The 21,766-nt window shown below is 38.0% G+C and overlaps 2 protein-coding genes across 10 annotated transcripts in view; both read right to left on the bottom strand.

Annotated features, from left to right (window-relative positions):
* Nucleotides 1-12,315, bottom strand: part of MND1 (meiotic nuclear divisions 1) — a 49,557-nt gene extending 37,242 nt beyond the window's left edge. Inside the window, exons 1-3 of the mRNA XM_033134807.1 lie at nt 12,263-12,315; nt 6,201-6,266; nt 2,010-2,067 (exon numbers count right to left, since the gene is read on the bottom strand). Of these exons, the coding sequence (XP_032990698.1) occupies nt 2,010-2,067; nt 6,201-6,266; nt 12,263-12,265 (127 nt within the window). The 5' untranslated portion in view covers nt 12,266-12,315. The remainder of the gene's footprint in view (nt 1-2,009; nt 2,068-6,200; nt 6,267-12,262) is intronic.
* Nucleotides 12,316-12,583: 268 nt separating this feature from the next.
* TRIM2 (tripartite motif containing 2) overlaps nt 12,584-21,766 on the bottom strand; it is a 132,557-nt gene continuing 123,374 nt past the window's right edge. For all 9 annotated transcript variants that reach the window (XM_033133942.1, XM_033133943.1, XM_033133938.1 and 6 more), the window contains exon 12: nt 12,584-16,964. In XM_033133942.1, the coding sequence (XP_032989833.1) occupies nt 16,812-16,964 (153 nt within the window). In that variant the 3' untranslated portion in view covers nt 12,584-16,811. The remainder of the gene's footprint in view (nt 16,965-21,766) is intronic.

Raw genomic sequence — 21,766 nt, 5'->3', positions numbered from 1 at the left:
GAGCTGATGGGCCCTGGAGAAACACACTGTGACCCAATATTCCCCAATAAAATTAAAAAAAAAATAGCATGCAAAAATATAGTTATATCTTACAAATATTTGAAATTCATGAACAATTCTTACTTTTTGTTAAATAAAACTGTACCAAGAAATTATTGACATTTTAATGCCCAAATAGAATAAACTCTATTAAAAAGTTAAAGATTTAATAAATAAAATCAACACCAAATATGCAAAACATTCAACCTCACTTGTAAAGAACTACAAACTGAAATGTAAAAAAATTCTAGAAATGAAAACACAGTTCTAAGAAATGCATTTGAGTATAATTTGGCTGAGGCAATCTGAGAATACATATTAAAAGCCTAAAACTACCTAAGTCTCTATTTTCTATTCTATTTTCTCGGGACATTTCCTACTGACATAATATGAGATGTGGAAAAAAATGTATGGGGAGTAGAGGAAGGGATGAATAGGCAGAGCACAGGGGATTTTTAGAGCAGTAAAAATACTCTGTATGATACCATAATGATGGATCCGTGTCATTAAACATTTGTCCAAACCCATAGAATGAGCAAAACCAAGAGTGAACCCTAAGCTACGGACTTAGGGTGATTATGATGTGGGTTCATCAATTGTAACACATTTACCACTCGGGTGCAAGATGTTGGTATTAGGAGAAGCTATGCATTCATGGGATGGCGGGGAGCAGGAAGTACATGAGAAATCTCTAGACCTTCCTCTCAGTTTTTCTGTAAATCTAAAAATGCTCTAAAAATTTTTGGCTTTTAGAAAAAAATTTATGAGTAGCATGTTAACTAATTCCAGCGGCAAAATTTGGGAACAATGTAGATGTTCAACAAGAGGTAATGGGCTAATAAGCAAGTGATGTCACAGTAGGTGGTCACAGAGTTAAACATTAGGAGATGCAGATGTTGTAAATCATTTTAAAGCAAATGACATAGGTAAATGTGAGTGATGTGTTATATAAAAAAGCACATGAACACAAAACTGTACATGCAGCACAGTTCTTTCTTAGAGAAATGGACAGATACAGACACACCAATAGAAACTAAGAATAAGACATCAAAATCCACCAAAATGTTAACAGTGGTGTTCTCAGAACAGAGATTATGAACAACTTTTACTTTCATTATATCTATAATTTCCAAATCAGTTAAAATAAGCATGTGTCGTTTTTATAATCAGAAAGTATTTAAAAAATATATGTAGTGGATTTAACAGTGACCCCGCAAAAGAGAACCCCCAGAACCTGTGAACGTGACCTTATTTGGAAAAAGCGTCTGAATAGATGTAATTAAGGATCTCCAGATGAAATCATCCTGAATTTAGGATGGGTACCAAATCCAATGCTGTGTGTCCTTATGAGAGACAGAAGGGGAGAAAACAAAGGGGAAGGCCAGACAAAGACAGAGGCAGAGCTTAGAATGAGGTGTCGATAAGTCCAGCACTGCTGGTTGGTGCCAGGAGAGAAGCATGAAATGGTCCTCCCCCAGAGCCTCCAGAAGGAGCCAATCCTGCTGACACCTGATTTTAGACTTCTGGCCACGAGAACTACGAGAAAATAAATTTCTATTGTGTCAGGCCACCAACTTGGTGGTAATTTTCTACTACAGAAAATTAATACAGCTGTACAAAACTAATATACCATGTAAAGACAAAAAGTCACATTTAACAAATACTAGAACCTACATGAACAGTTTTTGCTTCTTTTGAAGTAAAAAGTACCTGTAAATAAATATGTATATTTGTGTGTACATATATGTGTGTGTCTGTGTGTACACAGGCATGCATACATCATATTCCATTTTAATTTTCTTAGAGCAGATACTCCAAACACAGGAATCATGGCCGTGGCCCAAATACATCATGAAAGGATTTTTACAAACATTCATCTCTAGCAATTTATGTTTCCATAAAGTGAAAGACTGAAGCAGAAAAGATGGTGGACATTTCCCTAAATATCCGAGCACGTCTTTGATACTTACTAATGCCTTTCTCCTTGGGAGCAATCTTCTCCATGTCTTTTAACTGGAATACATCTTTCTGTTTAAAAGTTTTTAAAAAAAGAGATGAAAAACATGTATTTACTTCTACTATATATTTACAATAATTATATTCATACAACATTGTACTAAAAAACTATGCCTGGAAATGAACAGTGCAATAGAATCAAGCATTTTGGAGCTAGAAAAAAATTGCAATTATCTTTTTCAATACCTTCAAGAGATGTTGAAATGGACAGAGTTTGCATGAACATACAATTCTTTAAAGTAATCGGAGAGGAGAACATCTTCCCACTGAAGTATAAAAACTAGTTATGATGAATCATTTGTTAACATGAGATAATCAGCTTCTCTGATTTCACTTTGATTTTAAGAAAACACCAACAGTACTTTGGTTAGTATATATCAATACATTACAGATTTAGCAGCTGTAACTAAAAGCAAAACATACAACTGTCAAGACTTGTTTACATTTACAGTTTCATGGAAGAGCTATACTTACGCAATAGGAAAATTATATAATTCATAACTGCCTATCAAGCATTCACCTATACGTATTGCATGTCCACCAAAGGAAAACATTATGAGAAGATATACATGCAGAACATTTAGTCTTACAGTTGGAAAAAATCTACACAGAATACTCCTTCCTTCTTGTAATAAGCCTTGGTTGCAGTGGTGAAAAAAACTTGGATAACAAAAGTGAAATATTTGAGAAGACTGAAGTATACAGTAATTAGAAGAGAATTATTGTGATTAGTGTTATGGAAACCTGGGTTCTATTTCTTCCAAAATAAACTTGAAAAGGCAACTTCAATAGAATGGAATTGAGACTTCATAAAAATTTAAAACTTCTGCTTATCAAGGGCACTATCAAAAAACTGAAGAGACAAATACTGACCAGAAGACAATATTCACAAAACATATACCTGACAAAAGACTGGGTATAAATTCCACCACCACCCCCAAAGACAAATTGATGGATGGATAAAGGAGTGGATGGATGCATACATATGTGATAAAGCAAATGGAGTAAAATGTTAATGGTAGAATCTAGGTGTTGGACATATAGGTATCACTGTAAAACACTTTCATCTTTCATAATAAAATGTTGGAAAAAGCATTTTTCATAATAAAATGTTGGAAAAAGGTGAAAAACATGAAGTCATTGGTCAATTTTTGTACATTGGGAATAAACTATTTAAAGGTAATACTTTAGGGTCTCAGAGAACGTGCAATGAATTACTTATGTTAGGACTCTAATGTATTAAAAAAATCAATTAATCAAACCTATTTGCAAATACCTTAGATTCCCTGGAAAAAGAACATGAACTCATTGAGACATCTGCCTATGGGTGGTCATCAAGGAAGAGCCCCAGACACACTGGCTGCCCCAGTGCGGCTACTATGTAAATCAATGAGCTTGCAAAGTACTAGTCTCAGAACTGAAATGTGGTTATTTAAGTGGACAGTGAAAATGGTCTCAAGTAAATATTAGCTCTCCTCAGCATTAAAGAGACATAATAAAGGAGAGATGAACACAATGGTTCTAGCCCGTAAAAACAAACAAACAAAAACCAAACTGTGTAAGATACCATGGAACACACATAGACACATATAATACTAGATAACTTTTATTATCCTCTTTAATAGATGAGGAAACTGAGACTTAGGTCAAATAACTTCCTTAAAGGCATAAACCTATTAGGTAAAACAGACTTCAGGTACCAATTGTCAATTATTGAGCTATACTGCTTCCATGTTCTCAAGTGTAATAGGCAAAGAATTCTTTTTCTATTACGTTAGCAACTTCATATACACAGAGGGTACCAAAAATATATATACATACTTTAAGAAAGGAAAAAACTGTATTAAAATTGTAATACAATGAATGATGCTAGCATTCATTTGATTAAGGCCACCTTTTGAGCGTACGTCATACTACACACTGCTAGACAGTAATTCAACTTGAAAACTACTACATTGATAACATCTCTTAAAGTGTGTGTACATGTTTTTGGCATCCCGTATATGTGTATGTATTTATATGAATCAATATATGAACTGAAATCAATCAATACAATCACAGTCCTGTGCTGCATAATGACATTTTGACCAATGTCCCGTAAGATTATAATGGAGGTGAAAACTTCCTATTGCCTCGTGACGCTGTACTTAGCCATCCTCCTAGTGCAACATATTACTCATGTGTCTGCGGTGATGTTGGTGTAAACAAACCTACTGCGCTGCCAGCTGTACAAAATACAGCACGTACAATTATGTACAGTACATAACACTTGCTAATAACAGTAAACGACTGTTACAGTTCATGTATTTACCATACCGTACATTTTAACGTTACTTTAGAGTGCACTCTTCCTATTTATAAAAGTGTGCTGTAAAACAGTATGCTGTTATGCCAGCAGCAGCCTCACACATCTCGTTTACTGCACCTCTTGATGCATCCTTTTCTCTTGTGCGTGACTGAACCTTGTGTTGTTTTGTACAGTAACATGCTTCATAGGCTTGTAGCCTGGGAGCAACAGGCTACACTTCACAGCCTAGGTGTGCAGCAGGCTATAGCACTGAGGTTTGTGTAAGAGCATTCCGATGTTTGCACGACGACAAAATCGCCTAAGCCATTTCTCAGACTGTATTCTGCTCAGTGGTGCATGTCAGTAATTGAGAGCAGAACTGAAAAATTTTCAATCAGAAACAGCCAATTTTAGAGAAAATTCTAACAATATCATAAAGGACAAAATAATTTTCCAACTACTCTCCCCAGCTTTCCACTGCCTGGTAGGAATTAAATTTACTTTTCTTGCTTTGAGACCATAGGAAAAATACTGCAATTCAGCAGAACAAATAATCATAATTCTCATGTACAAACTTCATCAATTTATCCTCCTAATCATATCATCGTTATGACGATACTCTGTTCTGCACTGACTTTCAGCAAGTCATTGCATGCAAGACTAGTAACGTTACAATTAGAAGGCCAACAGTCTAAAAAGAAAAGGTCCCCAGAATATTTTGCTTGTTTTACTGAGGATCTGCATTATCAAAATGAAAATGTCAAGAATTATCATTACTAATTTCGTATTCTATTTTGGTATTTTTCCCACATTCTTCACATCTGTATATATTGAAAATAGCCAGTACGTTGGGGCTAGATTAGACTTTGAAGATCCTGTCAAGTATTAGGCTAAGACACAAAAAGTTAATTTTTTTAAAAAAATTTTTTATTGGGGAATATTGGAGAACAGTGTGTTTCTCCAGGGCCCATCAGCTCCAAGTCATTGTCCTTCAATCTAGTTGTGGAGGGTGCAGCTCACTGGCCCATGTGGGAATCAAACCGGCCACCCTGTTGTTCAGAACTCGCGCTCTAACCAACTGAGCCACCCGGCTGCCCAAAGGTAATATTTTTTGTAGTTCAAAGGTATGGACTTTAACCTGGAAGCAAAGGAAAGCCACTGTATAGCAACACTGTAAACACGCTCTAGATCCAGGTGACTGGGTTTGAATCCTGGCTCTATCACTTAGGAGGAGAAACTTCAAACACATTTCCTGTTAGTGGCAGGCACAAATATCTGGAATAAATCAGGAGGCCTATGTACCATCACATAGGTGTTACACTATAGACTGATTTATAAATGCCAAAAGGCAGTATTTAGCATTGCCTCTAAAATCAGCTGATCATCTATGGGTTCGAATCCTGGTACTACCACTTCTATTTTTTGAGATCCAGGGCTGGTACCTTAGGCTGCATCTCAGACGTCCAGATCCGTAGACTGAGGATGATTAATTATAGTACTGATCTCATAGGGTTAACAAGGATGAAATCAGATCATCTGCACCACGTGAATGGCACCCAGGAAGCACTCAGTAGATGTGAGCTATTATTATTATCAGGCAGAGAGGGGACACAATCAAAAATATATGCTTCAGAAAGATAATTCTGGGTACAGTGTATAGGAGTCTGCATAGAAGAGGCTCTGCAAACATTGGGATAAGGTTCTTTTATACTCCATAGCTCACAGAAACCACAAATATTTGCAGAATTTTACTCATTCTTCGGGAAATTGGTGAATATTGATCTCTAATTTAAAAAACACAGTTAACACTGGATGACATATACGTAAGGAAAAAATGCAAAATACTAAAACAACGTACCGTCTCAAAAAATATTTCCATCATGCGGGCTCTCTTTTCCTCTGCGCTCAATCCTTTTTTCTTCGACTAAAGCACAAAAATTAAAAACAAACATTGCGTTTTTCTTAAATACTGAATTTTAAAACAATTTTCAGAAAGTATAGGCGTGGTCATGTCTGATACCAACAGGTTTGATAACTCTCAGAGCCAGACCCAGACTGATTTTAACTACTTTACTACATACCATATGCCAAATCTTGTAGTAGGTGCTGCCAGTATAATAAAAACTGTGATTGAGACAGAGCTGGCATTTTGTAGAAATTCAGTATTTACCAAATGATCCAGTGATGTGTCTGTCACTGCATTTACCTTCAAAAGACATAATCTCTCAAAAAAGAAAAAACTGACATGACTACTTACAATTGTTGAATGGGTGCATGCACCAATTGCTACCAGGAACAGAATGAGTTAATCCCACCCTGGGGAGGGAGGAAAGCTGGCTAGGAAAATAAGTAGTCCGGATGAAAAGGATTTTGGTTCGTCGACATGGGTAGAAAGGTATGCTGGGCAGACCATATACAATATTATGGAAGTACATGGAATGCTCCAGAAAGACTCTGGATAATATTGTATGGTGCATGTAGAGAGAGTGGCAGGTAACGTGAGAAAGTCTGTCGGGCGCGAGACGATGGAAGGCTGACTGTGCAGCCATAGAAAGTGGACTTTATTCTAGGCAATGAGGAGCTACCGCACAATTTCTAAAGCAGGCAGTAACAGGATGAGAGTAACATTTTAGTAAGATAATTGGAGCAGCACTGTGGAGGTAGGCGGCTAAAGGAAGGAAAACCTATCCAAGAAGAAAATAGAGCCTACTTCAGGCTACTACTATTCTATAACTACTTTTCAGCCAGTTTGAAATTAAGATAATTAACATGTAACTGAAATGTACATTAATAATAAATTTTACTATATATTGTACGTAGAGTATATATAGGTAAAGTCCAAAATTTTAAAAAAAGGGGAAAAAATGTTAAATTTCCTTAATGCAAAGATTCACATAAAATAAAAAGAATGAGAATCATCATTTCCAGAGCTCTAATGGAAGACTCCATACCAATGTCTCTTAAGTGATCTGCCTCTTTCTCAAAAATTGCATATAAATTGTTTAGTAAGAACTTTAAAACACTTCATATCACTTAAAAAGCAGACATAAATAAAATGACAATTAAAGATTGACCCTATCCCACCAAAAACTCCATCACAAAATGTGAACCTATGAAAGATGGGGAAAGGAATTTGGAATTGCCATTCTGAATATATCGTATTTCTCCAAAAATAAGACCTTGCCAGACAATCAATCAGTTCTAATGCGTCTTTTGGAGCAAAAATTTATATAAGACCCAAATTTTGCTCCAAAAGACGCATCAGAACACATTAGAATATAAGACAGGGTCTTATAATATAATATAATATAATATAATATAATATAATATAATATAATACCGGGTCTTATATTAATTTTTGCTCCAAAAGACACATTAGAGCTGATTATCCGGCTAGGTCTTATTTTCAGGGAAACAGGGTATACACCAGAGTACATGAGTCTAGTCTACTTGCAGAACCTAGAAACCCAGTAACTCATTTTCACAGTAATAGAATCATGCAGTGTTCCTTGATGAGTCGTATGGATAAAATAAGTAGTCCGGATGTTTATATTTTTCTCTTTTTCCTCTGTCCACTCTCAAACACTGCAGTTCCCCAGAGTTCTCTATTGATACCCTCATCTCCTCACACCTCTTCTTTGATCTCATCTGCTTTCAGGTTTTAACTAGCACTGAATGCTGAGTCCTCAAATCTTGACATGCGTCCCTGAGGGTGTTCCTGAGCTTCAATCTCCTGTAGCTACCTGCCTGCTGGACAGACTTCAAACTCAGGAGGTCTAATCTGAACTCCTCTCCCACATCTACTCCCCAAACCTGCTGTTCCAGATCTTGAGTTCAGTTAGATAACACCTTGATACCCCAGCCACCCTAGGTTCCTTCATCTTACTCCATTATCCAACCAATCACCGACTTCTGCCAATTTCAGTGCTTAACTATGTCACCAACCTATACTGTCTGCTTCATTCCCATTACCTATACCTCAATTCAGGCCTTCTTTATTTGTCTCCTGCAACACACGTGCAGTCCCATAAGCACACTGTCTTTTCTCTAAGTCCGCATTCCACACAGCCAAAAAGCACATCTAACGATGCCTCTCCCTTGCTCAAAACCCTCAGTGGCTCCCAACTATCCAGAGGTGTCCCACACCCTAGAATGATAGACAAAGGCCCTTTATCACCTGACCCTGATCTACTCTCAGGCACCACTCCCCACCTCAAATTTTACCATACCAACAGGGAGAGCTAAGCAATTTGAGCTGGCCTACAAAAATGAGTTGTAATCCTCCAATCGCAGAATGCTCTTGTGCATTTCTGCACCTTAAAAAAATGTTGTTGAGGGCCGGCCCGGTGGCTCAAGCGGTTTGGAGCTCCATGCTCCTAACTCCGAAGGCTGCCGGTTCGATTCCCACATGGGCCAGTGGGCTCTCAACCACAAGGTTGCCAGTTCAATTCCTCAAGTCCCGCAAGGGATGGTGGGCTCCGCCCCCTGCAACTAAGATTGAACAAGGCACCTTGAGCTGAGCTGCCACTGAGCTCCCGGATGGCTCAGTTGGTTGGAGCTCATCCTCTCAACCACCAGGTTGCCGGTTCAACGCCCGCAAGGGATGGTGGGCTGCGCCCCCTGCAACTAGAAAACGGCAACTGGACCTGGAGCTGAGCTGCGCCCGACACAACTAAGACTGAAAGGACAACAACTTGAAGCTGAACGGCACCCTCCATAACTAAGATTGAAAGGACAACAACTTGACTTGGAAAAACAGGCCTGGAAGTACACACTGTTCCCCAATAAAGTCCTGTTCCCCTTCCCCAATAAAATCTTTAAAAAAAAAGTTGTTCTCTCTACCTAAAACACCTTCTCCTCTTACCTGTTCAAAACTACAAGTCTCCAAGGCTTCATTTAGGCATTCTCTAAGAGAACTTCCCTGGGCTCGGAGGCTAGGGCTGAGTGTCATTCCCTGTGATCCCAGAACACACCTTCATCAGATCACTTGGTAGAATTAAAAAGATGTTTACTTGTCTCTCTCAGCAGACTGGAAATCTTCCGAATATGAGCTGCCTTTGCCTTCCCAGAGATTAGCTAGCACCAGGTTAGACAAAGCAGGCATAAAGGCCAGCCCTTAATTTCAGGACTGTGTGTCTAAAACCCCCTACCCTAAAATTTGAGGCTGTTTGTGCTCCCAAACCCCGCAACACCCACTGGACCCGCATAAATATGATGCAGGGTGAAAGAATAATAAGGAGACCTGTGATAACCATGTATTGCCTGGCTTGGAGAGATGAATCCGAACTCTCAGGTAGAGCAGCACCAAGAAACCATCCAGACCTGTTCCCTAAACGTAGGATTGAGAGCTAGAGTTCAATACTGCTTTATCAGCCTCCCTTCACCGTTGGCCTCTGCAGCGGCTAAATAAACCAACCATGAAATTCACAGCCAATTAGAAGTCTCCCTCAGCTTATTTCTCTAGTTCACTGGGTCTCAAACTGCCATTAGAATCATCTCAGAAGCTTGTAAAAAATACTGATGGCCAGGCACATCCCACATTAACTCAATCGGAATTTCTGAGAAGGGGCCTCGGCGTGGGCATACATGCTATTTTAAAAACTATTTCCAGGTGCTTTAATTGTGTCCCAGAATCTGGAGGCCATGTCAGGGGCACCTGTGGGGCAGTGAGAATCTCTTTAGGTCTTTAGTCTGTGGCTGCATCAGCAGAAAACAGATCCAAAGCTTTAAGAAAGGCTCCTAATATCTTGGTATTATAAACAGTTCCTTGGAGAGACCCATAGACTGCACAAAATTTGCCCCCCAGAGACAGGCAACGAGGAGAATGTAGTGTCCTGGAGACACAGTTTAGGAAAGGCTCTTATCACTCAACAGCTAAGAAAGTTATTCAAGACATACGGATGAGCTGCATCATCCATTTACATTGTTTTCAGGCTAATTTATTCATCAGCCTCTTTTATGATTACAAGTAGTTTTTATTATTAACCACAGTAGGAGGGTATCATGGCCAGAATTAAAATAACTAATGTGAAAGATGCCATATTAACCCATATTTAGAAATTTCTCAAAAAAAAAAATCAACAAGGGCTCATTTAATACTTAAAATTAAAGAAAATCTCCCAATAGTGTAAGTTAGAGGGGCATCCAAATTAGTAAGTAAGGGGACTCAAAACTTGACCTGAGGACAACAAAGGAACCTTCTCCAACTAGAAGTTACGGAATACCTAGTCAGCCCTGTTGATCAATTACAATAAAATTTTGCAAAATTAAAAGTCGATGGTATCTGCTGCCCTCAGAAGTAGCAGGTTACACTACATTTCTCCAATTCCCAAAATATGCCTGGACTTATAACAATTGTTTGCTGAACAAGCCCAACCAAATCAAAACAGCTATTAATTCACAATCAGACAAGAGAACAAAAGTTATCTTTGATCAACAGATCAGTAAACTTTTTCTTTCCCCCCAGACAAGGTTTATTAAGCTTATGCTCAAGCACAAGGAAGGCAGCACAGAGGAAAGGAAGGTCCTCAGAACTGACTCCTAAACTTTATTTCTTAATCATTAATAAAAAAATAGGAAGTATGTGTCTTACAGAAAGTTTTGTTCTAATTTGTTTCTGCATTATCCGAGGTAAGCATCTTAACAGAGTTAACAGCACATTCAAACATCAACTGTTAGAAAGCAATTCACTAGTAAAGAGAGAAGAGGTAAAAGGACAAAGTTAATGCATTTGTGCCAGATAATTCTCAGCCGTCAGTTATGGTAAGCCAATAACTCTGAAGAGAACTATGTTATCAGAGCACTCGTAACAGATTTAAGTGTGGTCCTGTTTGACTTCTTACATCCTTTCATGCCCAGGTGGCTGGGATGGGAGTTTAACCACAAAGACGCCGTTATCAGTTATAATTACATCTGGACAAGTATCTTCATATAAACACCGTACAACCTAAGTCCTTATCCACCATTAGCTCAGCAAAATAACGGCCACTTAAGGACATTGAGATACTCAAATTTTAGGTCCATTTAATTAGATGTTGATTCTGACAAAAGCAGAAAAAAAGTAGCATGAAACTCTGAAGGTTTATGAAAATGATTTGATGAACAGAAAGATTAAATTCAGAGATGATGTGGACTCTTACCAGGGCTTAACCCGTCATGGCATGTAAGGAAGACTAAGTGCAGTGCTTTCCTAATAAAGCGACCGACTCTACCAACCGGCAGTCTGAAATACCAAAGCGCAACGATACCTGCCCTTCGGTAAACGACGGATTTTCACGGAAATCACCTAGCTGGCATAAAGTGAACATTCGTTGGGTTACTTTTTACTTTTAAAAGTGTGAGCAATTCAGAAACGTACTCTCACGTTGCAAGGCCATAGAACCACTCAATTGTCAAAAACCAAGCGAGCTCTTTGGGATCCAGAGGGGTCCCTTCGAGCCTGCCCACTGCCTCGCTAACATTTTATTTCCTGGATCTTAACAAGGGGCTGCATGTTTGGTGGCCGAATCCGGGGAGCCGGAGCACAGATTCACAAGTGACTCGTGGTCTCTCGGACAGACGGCAGTTTGTGACGTACTCGGGTCACACGCTCGAATACTTCGCGTGTTTAACCTAACCCGCCGGGGAGACAGCCGCGGGGTGCAGAAGGGGAGGGAGGGGACAGGAACCGCCGCGGCTCCCGGGCCGGAGACCCAGTGCGGCGCCGCGGCCTCCCAGCTCCGGCGGCGGAGGCAGGTGGGCGGGCGCGCGCTCAGGAGCGCCCCGCTGCGCCCGGAAAGTGCAGGGTGGCCACGGCGTCGACCTGGCGGCCCCTCCGTGTGAGGCTCAGGGCCGAGCATCAGCCCCCGAAGCCGTCCGGGGCCAAGGTCCCTGCGGCCCGGACACTGAGGAGGAAAAGGAGCCAGGAACCTCAGATCTTACCATGGCGCCGGCAGCGCGTCTTCCGGCGGCGGGGCCTGCGCGGGAGGCGAGGGGCGGGGCGCGCCCAGAAGGGTTTGATTTTGGCGCCGACCCCGCCCCGGGGCGGAGCAGCGGAGGAGGTGGGAGACAGACCGCCCTTCGCCCCGACAGCGAGCAGCGACCCCTGGCGGCTCCGCGGAGAAGAAGGCCAGGGTGGGGTGGGGACTTCTCACTCGGATATAAGCAATTTGGTTATTGCTATCTTCCACAAATTCTAGAACATTCCTTCATTTCCGAACATCACTAAAAAAGAGAGTATGTTAAATAAATAAACACTCATCCTGCAAACGGAGAAAACAAGCTTTATTATGATGATCTCAGATTTTCTGCATGGTAAAGATATACACGAGAATCTTGTTTCTCCTATGTTTCAAGACAATTTAAAGTTTTATTGTAGACTAAAGCATCCAAAATACTGTGGTACTTATGTAGCTACGAACGTACAAACACTTTGATGCACAGCATTTATTCTTTTCTTTAAATAGGCAGTCAGCATTTTGATTCATAAAAGAACAAATGATGAGAGTATATCAGTATCAATGTCAGAGAGAGCAAGACTTAGTGTTCTATACAGAAAACATATGAAACAGACCTATAAAGATGGAATGTACAAAATTTAAACAGAAAAAAAAGGAAGCAAAAAGCCTTCATACTCATACATAGGATTGAAAGGCTATAGAATTGAGAATGACATAAAGAATTCTATTACAAGAATACACTCTTGTTGATGACAGAACATTCATGTCATAAAGCAAAAGCATTGTGTTTAAGGCTGTGTTGCTTTCAAAGGTTAATGGAAGTGCTGTACATTCATTGGAACAACAAAGCCAATTTATTAATAGATTTTAGAATATTAATAGCTTTCGTACATTCTCCACAGACAAACCACACAATCACTGCCACACAATTAATTCATCTTCAGAAAGTTTAAGATTAACATCATGATTTGTAGCTTACTGTCATTTAAAACAAAAAATTATTTATTTATACCAAACAAATCTTTAATGGGCACTTAGTTCCTTTATGGCAATACTAGATTCCTATTTATCAAAAATATTAAAATAACTGTAAAATTTTAAACCCTGCAATGTTTACAGAATGCAACAGTATTACAACTTTCAGTTTTAAGCAAAATTAGATGTTTGCAGCAAATAGCTTTAATTTTATCCTACCAGGAAACATCTTTTTAAAATTATTAAACTAAAAATACTCCTCCCTTTTCAGAAGCTGGTGAATAGAGAGGATATTATAGAGTCCAAATGTACAAAAAGCTTTTTCCCGTTTGAGGAAATCTGCAGATTACTTGATGGTTATTTGCTGTTTCCTCCAATTAATTCAGTAGGTATTACCAAAGCAATTATGTGAACCCTTTAATGTTAAGGATCCATGGACACTTGCTGGTGTACGGCTATTCCAGTTAACTCCATATTACGACATACCCTGTATACTTAGTAGTAGAAGCAAGTGTGTTCTCGTTTCATGGACCTGTAGTATTTATTTGCCTCAAATCCAGTCAAAGAATTAATTAAAATAAGGAAACTTGGGGACTTGTTTAGTTACTAGAGACTAAAGTTTGATCTAAATACTAAGTACCATTTTAAAAATGGCAAACAGTCATAAAAGCTTTTTATTCATGTTTCTGAATGGTCAAGTGATTCTCTATGCCCCATGTCCAGCAGGGGAGGTCTGTATGGGAGGGGAGGGGGGACTCATTGTCACTGACCTTTACATTCTAACTAGCAATATTTTACCTTAAGTGCCCAGGGGAAATTTGAATGGGTAATTTTTCAGTGCTACTTATCATGAATGTATGACAGGTTCTGTACACTTGACAAAGAGAAATCAAACAATAATGGTAATCCAGAGAAAAAGTCACTTATTTTAATATCCTTCTCAGTTTACCAGAAACCATTTTCCATCTAATGTGAAAAAATTTCACTTAAATCTATTCGTATCTTAGCAGCACTTTCCCCCCAAAATATGCTTACTATGAAATACAGTAAATGCACATACGTATCTAGATGTGAAATGTTATTTATATTTTAACATATATGATTACATATTTTGAGGGGAAAATATAGTGTTTCCTGGAGTGCCCATAGCATGTTTAGTAAAGGACAGTGGGAACAGGTCTGAATCAAAATATCTATTCCTTCCTTCCAGTTTGTGTCAATATTGACATGTAAAAAAACTAGCTTTGTCTTCAATCTACTGATTGAGATATCCAGCCTGCTTTGGTATGATGGCCGGTTAACTTCACAAATATAATTTAAATGTTGTGCAAAAAAACCCTTTAAGTAAACTAGTCTTAAGATCAATAATAGCCTGTGACAAAATCTAAATAGGAAGCCATTTTTACTTGTGAACATAAACTAAAATTAACCAATTTAAAAAGTTTTCCTTTAACAGTCTAGGAGCTATCAAAAGCTTATCTTATCTTTTATGCAGAATGTTAGTAAACAGCAGAATGAAATTCCCTCCCTAGAGTGTAAGCTCCAAAGTGGCAGGAGTTTTGTCTGTTTTCTCCACCACTACGCCTCCAGTGCCTAGAATAGCGCCTGGCTTCTAGTAAGCACTCATTAAACATAAAGGTTTAAATTCAAAAACTTATTTCACTGATGCTAGGAAACAGTATCTTAACATTCTAAAAATGTTATTGAATTTTATAACTTTATCACAGACAGTCTCAAGTATTTTTGAAAACTACCTAACTAAAGAAATACTAAACCTAAATGTAAATCTTTCTGAAAAAAATTATTTTCAGGTTGATTTGGGCATAAATTTGATAGACAACTGGAAGTAGCTAGATTTCCCTTCTAAATTTAAAAAAGTCCTATATAAGAGAGTGACTGAATTATAAATTAATAAGCAATAAACATCACATTCATATAATTATACATGAGAAATGTTTTCCTATAGTACAGTTCTAAGGTGCTTTCAGTGGAAAAAGATCCCAAAGTCATTATCGAAATGCCAAACATGACATCCTATTTGGTAGAACTGAGTAGAAAATTAAACAGTGGAAATAAACCACATCTTATTTTACAGTACCAATGAGATTAACGGTTGACTAAATTATTCTTAACATTTCTCAAAATGCATTTATAGTTTGTTTAAATTAAGTGTAACTCAAGTTCGACTTTTCTTTTTTGACTTGCTTTTTGTTTTTTTTGAAAGCGCAGAAGACCATTTTCTGACGAAAAATCAGCCGATACCATCATTCCTGGAAAACGGCAAAAATTAAACTGCTTTAGGGCTTGTTCTGCCAGGACAGCTTTAAACTTCTCAATAAAGGAATGTGCTGAAGAAAGGCTGGACAATGCTTCTGTCTTTCAGAGTGCTGCCTATTTCAATACACCAAAGATTCAGCTATATATGTAGATATATATAATACATTCTATCTTACCCTAATCATGTATACATAGTCATTTAATGCCTCTACTATTCATTAGACAATGATAAATAACCATAACATGCCCTTACCTGTAATGCTTTCACAACTTTGGTAACACTTGCTTTCTAAGGGGAAACATTTCTCAATCACATGCCTTTGGTTGACACCGTCCGTCCTCCAAAGGGCTGCTTATGGCTCTCTGTCCTAGGATACTGGTGTCCTACTACATGTGCTGACATTTTGCAGGAGGTAAAGCTTTCGCTTTCGTGAAGTGGAAGAGGAGAGACACATGTGAGAACATGGCACAGAGAACAGGACTTTTTCTTGATTACATTCCAGTGCATTGATCTGGAGTTGGGCTATCAAAAAGTAGCATGACATCTGTAAAATGCTTTTCAAAGCATTAGGAATTTCAGATTTCCCTTTGTGTTTTGATACAAAAGGAGCAGGAGAGAGAAAGTGAAAAGAACACCCAAAAAAGGATCGTTGATCTAACCCAGAATGGATGGGAAATTTGCATTTAATTTTAAGTGCTAAACTCAAGAAGCCTGCGAATCACAGATGAAAGGATTTTGCAAGACAGTCTTAATTTTTCCTAAAGTAATTGTTTATATGTAGTTATTGATAACCAAAAAATGTCACAATGTCTACTGTAAAAGTGAGGTTAGAAGATTCTCCCGGGTCTTGTGACCGAGGTTAAAGTGTACAACTACAACAGATTTTATTTTTGTTCTGTTTTTTTGGAAGCTCTGCACAAAAGCTACCATTTACAGGATTAACAAATAACTTTCAATATTCTAGTTTTTTTAATGCTTGTTTGATTTGCAAAATTAGTTTAACTACATAAATCCTTGTCCTATAAGCCATAGTTCACAGGTGTAAACTTTGCAGTTTTATAGGTTCAGTAGAAGAGATTTTTTCTTTAATCCTAAAGGTCAATTACAGAAATCAGATATGCAGTTTTTAAGGAAATTGTTACATTCAGAAATAACCTTGGAAAGTTCGCCCATGATTCCTTCCAGCATGAAAAGTCTAATATAATCTGGTCCCGCGCCGAGAAATCCATTCCAGTTAATAGTGCAAGACCTTTGTAAGGGGCTGTCCAGCTGCCCACTGTTACTGTAAGTACCGGTAGACCTTGAAACAGTGATTCCCAGAGTCTGCAACCACAACGTGACCGTCCGATGTCAGGGCCAGGCCTTGGGGGCCGTAGAGTGGGTCAGCAGATGTGTTAATGTAGGACAAAAACGATCCACTTCCATCAAAAACCTATCAAAAATATACAGAATGTTATAGGAAAAGGCATAGTACTTTTCCTATAAAGGCATAGTGATGAAATGGGAATTAGAAAACTCTTGATGCTAATGTTTTTAATATAAAAGCATTGTGCGTAATCCCCTAGATTTATTTAGGTCACTATCATATATACAATCGTTCCCTCCACTTACCTGGCTTTTTCTCCTCTCACTCTCTATGTCCCAGAGTTACTGACAAAGAACACGCCTTTGGAAACCAGAGCTTACTTACATTCTTATAGGAGTCACATTGGAAGGCAACAGCCCTGGATGGTGCTTGAAAAATGACTCTTTATTTCTCACCCTAAGCCTTCACTTCCCTCTCCAGCCTCACGTCCCTCTTTATCCCCAATCACGTCCCTCTTTATCCCCAATCACGAGAGAAAAATCAGCGCAACTAGATCACAGAAGAATGATCCTGAGTCATAATATGCAATGAGAAAATAGAGGTTATTTTTTTCCTTTTCAGAAGACAGCAAGTCATAAGAAGTCAATAGTTCAACATGTACGTTTGGATATGAAGTGGCCTTCTCTTGGTCCGTAAGCTTTTGCTATTACAAAATAAAAGGAATAGGAACACTTCTCCTTCAGAAGGCAGAGGCTGGTTTCTTTTGACCATTCTGTGTGGCCCATCGGGTGTTACAAAAGGTAGTGTAATTACGCAGGCGCTCCAAGGGCCACAACACAGCTCAACATCTGTGATTCTACACAGAAGTGCTTTGTGAACTAGGTTCCCTCTCTGGCTTCTGGTTTCCCATCAGACATGGAATGCCTCTTTCAAATGTAGATGTCCACTGGGATAATTAAACAAGATGAATATATTTCAGAAATAAAAGCATTTAGGGTTACATTGATAGTCTCTTCCCTTTTCCTGAGAAATAGATACCTATATCAGATTCAAATTGCTGACCACTGCTGTCCTCATACAAGCATCTGACTGCTTTTCGATTTAGCCAGCGCACTGGGTTCTCACATGCACTGAACAAGGCACACCACCAAGGGTGAAAAGCTCCATCTGTAAATGCATATTTAGATCCATGCAAGTGTCTACACAGAGAAATGGAAGAAGAGAATAGCCTTTCGTCGGTTTGAGGATTTAAAAGCTTTATTCTTAACTTAGAGAAAAATCCAAGTTTTTTGTATCTTGGACCCCTTCGGCAGTCTGGCCAAGAATATACAGTCTCAAAATAGTGTTTCATGTTTTTTTTTTTCTAGAATGTAACAAGTTTTATTACTTTTTATGCGCAATTAAGATGCCAAATGCCAGTCACGATACCATTCTTCTTAACCATGTTTACATTTATTGTTATTCTTCTTTTAAATTTGTTTTTGTTAACTTTTAATTTTGAAATAATCATAGATTCATAGGAAGTTGCAAAGATAGTACAGAGAGAGACTATGTACCCTTCACCAAGTTTCCCCCAATGGTTACATCTTCTATAATTAAAGTACAATAATGAAACTCAGCACACTGACATTGGAATGCGTGTGTATAGTTGTATGTCATTTTTTTTAACTTTTATTTATTTTAAGTGTACTTTGCCAGGACTCATCAGCTCCAAGTCAAGTAGTTGTTTCGATCTAGTTGTGGAGGGCGCAGCTTACAGTGGTTGATGGGGATTGAACCGGCAACTTTGTTGTTAAGAGCACCGCGCTCTAACCAACTGAGCTAACCGGCCACCCCTAGTTGTGTGTCATTTTATCACAAGTGTATATTCATGTGCCACCACTGCAATCAACATACAGAACTATCCCATCATCACAAAGCTCTCCCCCATGCTTGCTCTTTGTAGTCACACCCACTCCCCTTTCCCCGCCATCCTTAACTCTTGCCAACCACTGATCTGTTTTCCCTCTCTATAATTTTGTTATTTCAAGAATGTTACAGAAATGGAATCATACAGTATGTGATCTTTTGAAAGTGGCTTTTTTCATTCAGTATGATGCCCTTGAGATGCATCTAAGTTGTTGGATGTATCATTAGTCTGTTTCTTTTTACTGCTGAGGAATATTCCATAATATGAATATACTACAGTTTGTTTAGCCATTAATCTATCAAAAAAGCAGCCTAGTTATTTTCAGTTTTTGGCTATTACAAATCAAGTTTCTATGAACAACAATGTGCACATTTTTGTATGGACACACATTTCCATTTTTGTATGGACACACATTTTCATTTCAATTTTACATATTCTGGTAAGTGATATCTGATCATGGTCTTAATTTGCACTTCCCTAAACGTCCAGTGATATGGAACATCTTTTCATGGATATATTCTCTTCAGTGGAATTTCTCTTCATGTTTTTTGCCTATTTCCTAATTGAATCATTTAGTTCTTATACTGCTGAATTCTAAGAATCTTCATATATATATATAGGTATAAGTCTTAGGTCGTAGGTATAAGTCTTTTGTCCGATATGTGGCTTATAAATATTTTCTCCCAGTTTGTTGCTTATCTTCTTATTTTATTTTATTGGGGAAGGGGAACAGGACTTTATTGGGGAACAGTGTGTACTTCCAGGACTTTTTTCCAGTCAAGTTGTCGCCCTTTCAATCTTAGTTGTGGAGGGTGCCGTTCAGCTTCAAGTTGTCCTTTCAATCTTAGTTGTGGAGGGTGCAGCTCAACTCCAGGTCCAGTTGCCGTTGCTGTTGCTAGTTGTAGGGGGCGCAACCCACCATCCCTTGCAGGACTCGAGGAATCGAACTGGCAACCTTGTGGCTGAGAGCCCACTGGCCCATGTGGGAATCGAACCGGCACCCTTCAGAGTTAGGAGCACAGAGCTCCAACGGCCTGGGCCTGAGCCACTAGCCGGCCCCTGTTGCTTATCTTTTAATCCTTTTAACAGAGTGTTTCATAGCGCACATGTTTTTAATTTTAATGAAGTCCAATTTACTGATTTTTTCTTCATGGATTGTACTTTTGGGCTAAACATTTTTACCAAGTCCTAGGTCCCAAAGAGTGTCTCTTAAAATATTCTAAAAGTTTTATAATTTTATATTTTTCATTTAAATCCAGATTTATTTGGAGTTCATTTTTTTGTGTAAGGTCTCTAGCACCATTGAAAAGGCTATCATACCTCCACAGAATTGCCTCCGTACCTTTGTCAAAAATCAGTTGGCTGTATATGTATAAGTTTATTTCTGGATTCTCTGTCTGTTCTGTTGATCTAAGTAAAGTGATTCCTTTCACTTTATTTTTCTTTTTTCGAAATTGTTTTAGCTATTCCACTCCCTTTGCCTTTCCATATAAATTTTAAAATTATCTTGTCTATATCTATAAAAATTCCTGGATTTTGTGTTAAACCTATATGTCTATTTGGGGAGAACTGAATTTTTATTGAGGCTTGCAATCCATGAATTCAGTATGTCTCTCCCTTTATTTAGATATTCTTTTATTTCTTTCATTAGCATTTTATAGTTTTCAACATATAAATATTGAATATGCTTTGTTATTATATTTAAATATTTCATTTCTTTCAGCAGTTGTAAAGGGTGTTATAGTTTTAATTTTGGTTTCCATGTTTGTTGCTACTATATAGAAATATAATTGATTTTTGTATGTTGATTATGTATTGCTGAATTCTCTTATTAATTCTAGTAAGTGTTGTGTATATTCCCGGAGATTTTCTATGTAAACAATCATGTTATCTGTAAATAGGGAGATTCTTTTTATTCTTCCTTTCTAATTTGTAAGCTTCTTATTTCCTTTTCTTTCCGTATGTGCTGGCTAGAGCTTCCAGTATTATGTTGAATGATGAGTAGACAGCCTTGCCTTGTTCCTGATCTTAGAGGAAAAGCTTTCAGTCTTTCAACATTAAGTATGGTGTTAGCTGTAGGTTTTCATAGATATTCTTTAACAAACTGAGAAAATTCCTGTATATTCTTAGTTTACTGAATTTTTTTTTTATCATGAGTGGTTATTCAGTTTTGTCAATTGCTTTTTCTGCATCAATTGATATGATCATATCATTTTCAATTGTCAGCCTTTTAATGTGGTGGACTACACAGAGTGATTTTCAAATAGTAAAACAGACTTACATCCTTGGAATAAATCCCACTTGATCATGGAGGGATTTTTATATATAGCTGAATCATCTTTGCTACATTTTGTTAAGTATTTTTGCATCTATATTCATGAGGAATGTGGTCTTTAGTTTTCTTTTTTGTACTTAGTCTGGTTTTGGGATCAGGGCATCAGAAGCTGAGTTAAAAAATGAATTATAAAGTGTTCCCTTGTCTTCTGCCTTCTGGAAGAAATTTTGTAGAACTGGCACTCAGTCTTCTTTAAACATTTGGTAGAATTCCCAAGTGAAACCATCTGAGTCTGGAGATTTCTTTTGCAGGAGTGTTAAAATCATGAGCTATTCTGTAATACATCGTCGATATACTGCATTGTGCGTTCACCGCCCAGAGTCAGTTCTCCTTCCATCACCATATATTTGACCCCGTTTACCCTCTTCTACCACGCCCTCCCCCTTATCCTCTGGTAGCCACTATAGTGGTGTCTGTGTCTACGAATTTTTATTTCTTTGTTTGTCTGGTTTATTTGTTGCTTTCAGTTTTATATCCCACATATGAATGAAGTCACAAGTTTCTTGACTTTTTCTGTCAGACTTATTTTGCTTAGCATAATAATCTTAAGATCCATCCATGTTGTCACAAATGGCAGTATTTCATCTTTTCTTATGGCCAAGTAATATTCCATTGTACTTATGTACCCCAATAAATTTTTAAAAAGGAATATTAGATAAAATTATGAACTAAATTTTCTTAATA

The sequence above is a fragment of the Rhinolophus ferrumequinum genome, chromosome 18 (genome assembly GCF_004115265.2).
Source record: "Rhinolophus ferrumequinum isolate MPI-CBG mRhiFer1 chromosome 18, mRhiFer1_v1.p, whole genome shotgun sequence".
Taxonomy (NCBI): domain Eukaryota; kingdom Metazoa; phylum Chordata; class Mammalia; order Chiroptera; family Rhinolophidae; genus Rhinolophus; species Rhinolophus ferrumequinum.
This window is presented reverse-complemented; position numbering and strand designations above follow the sequence as displayed.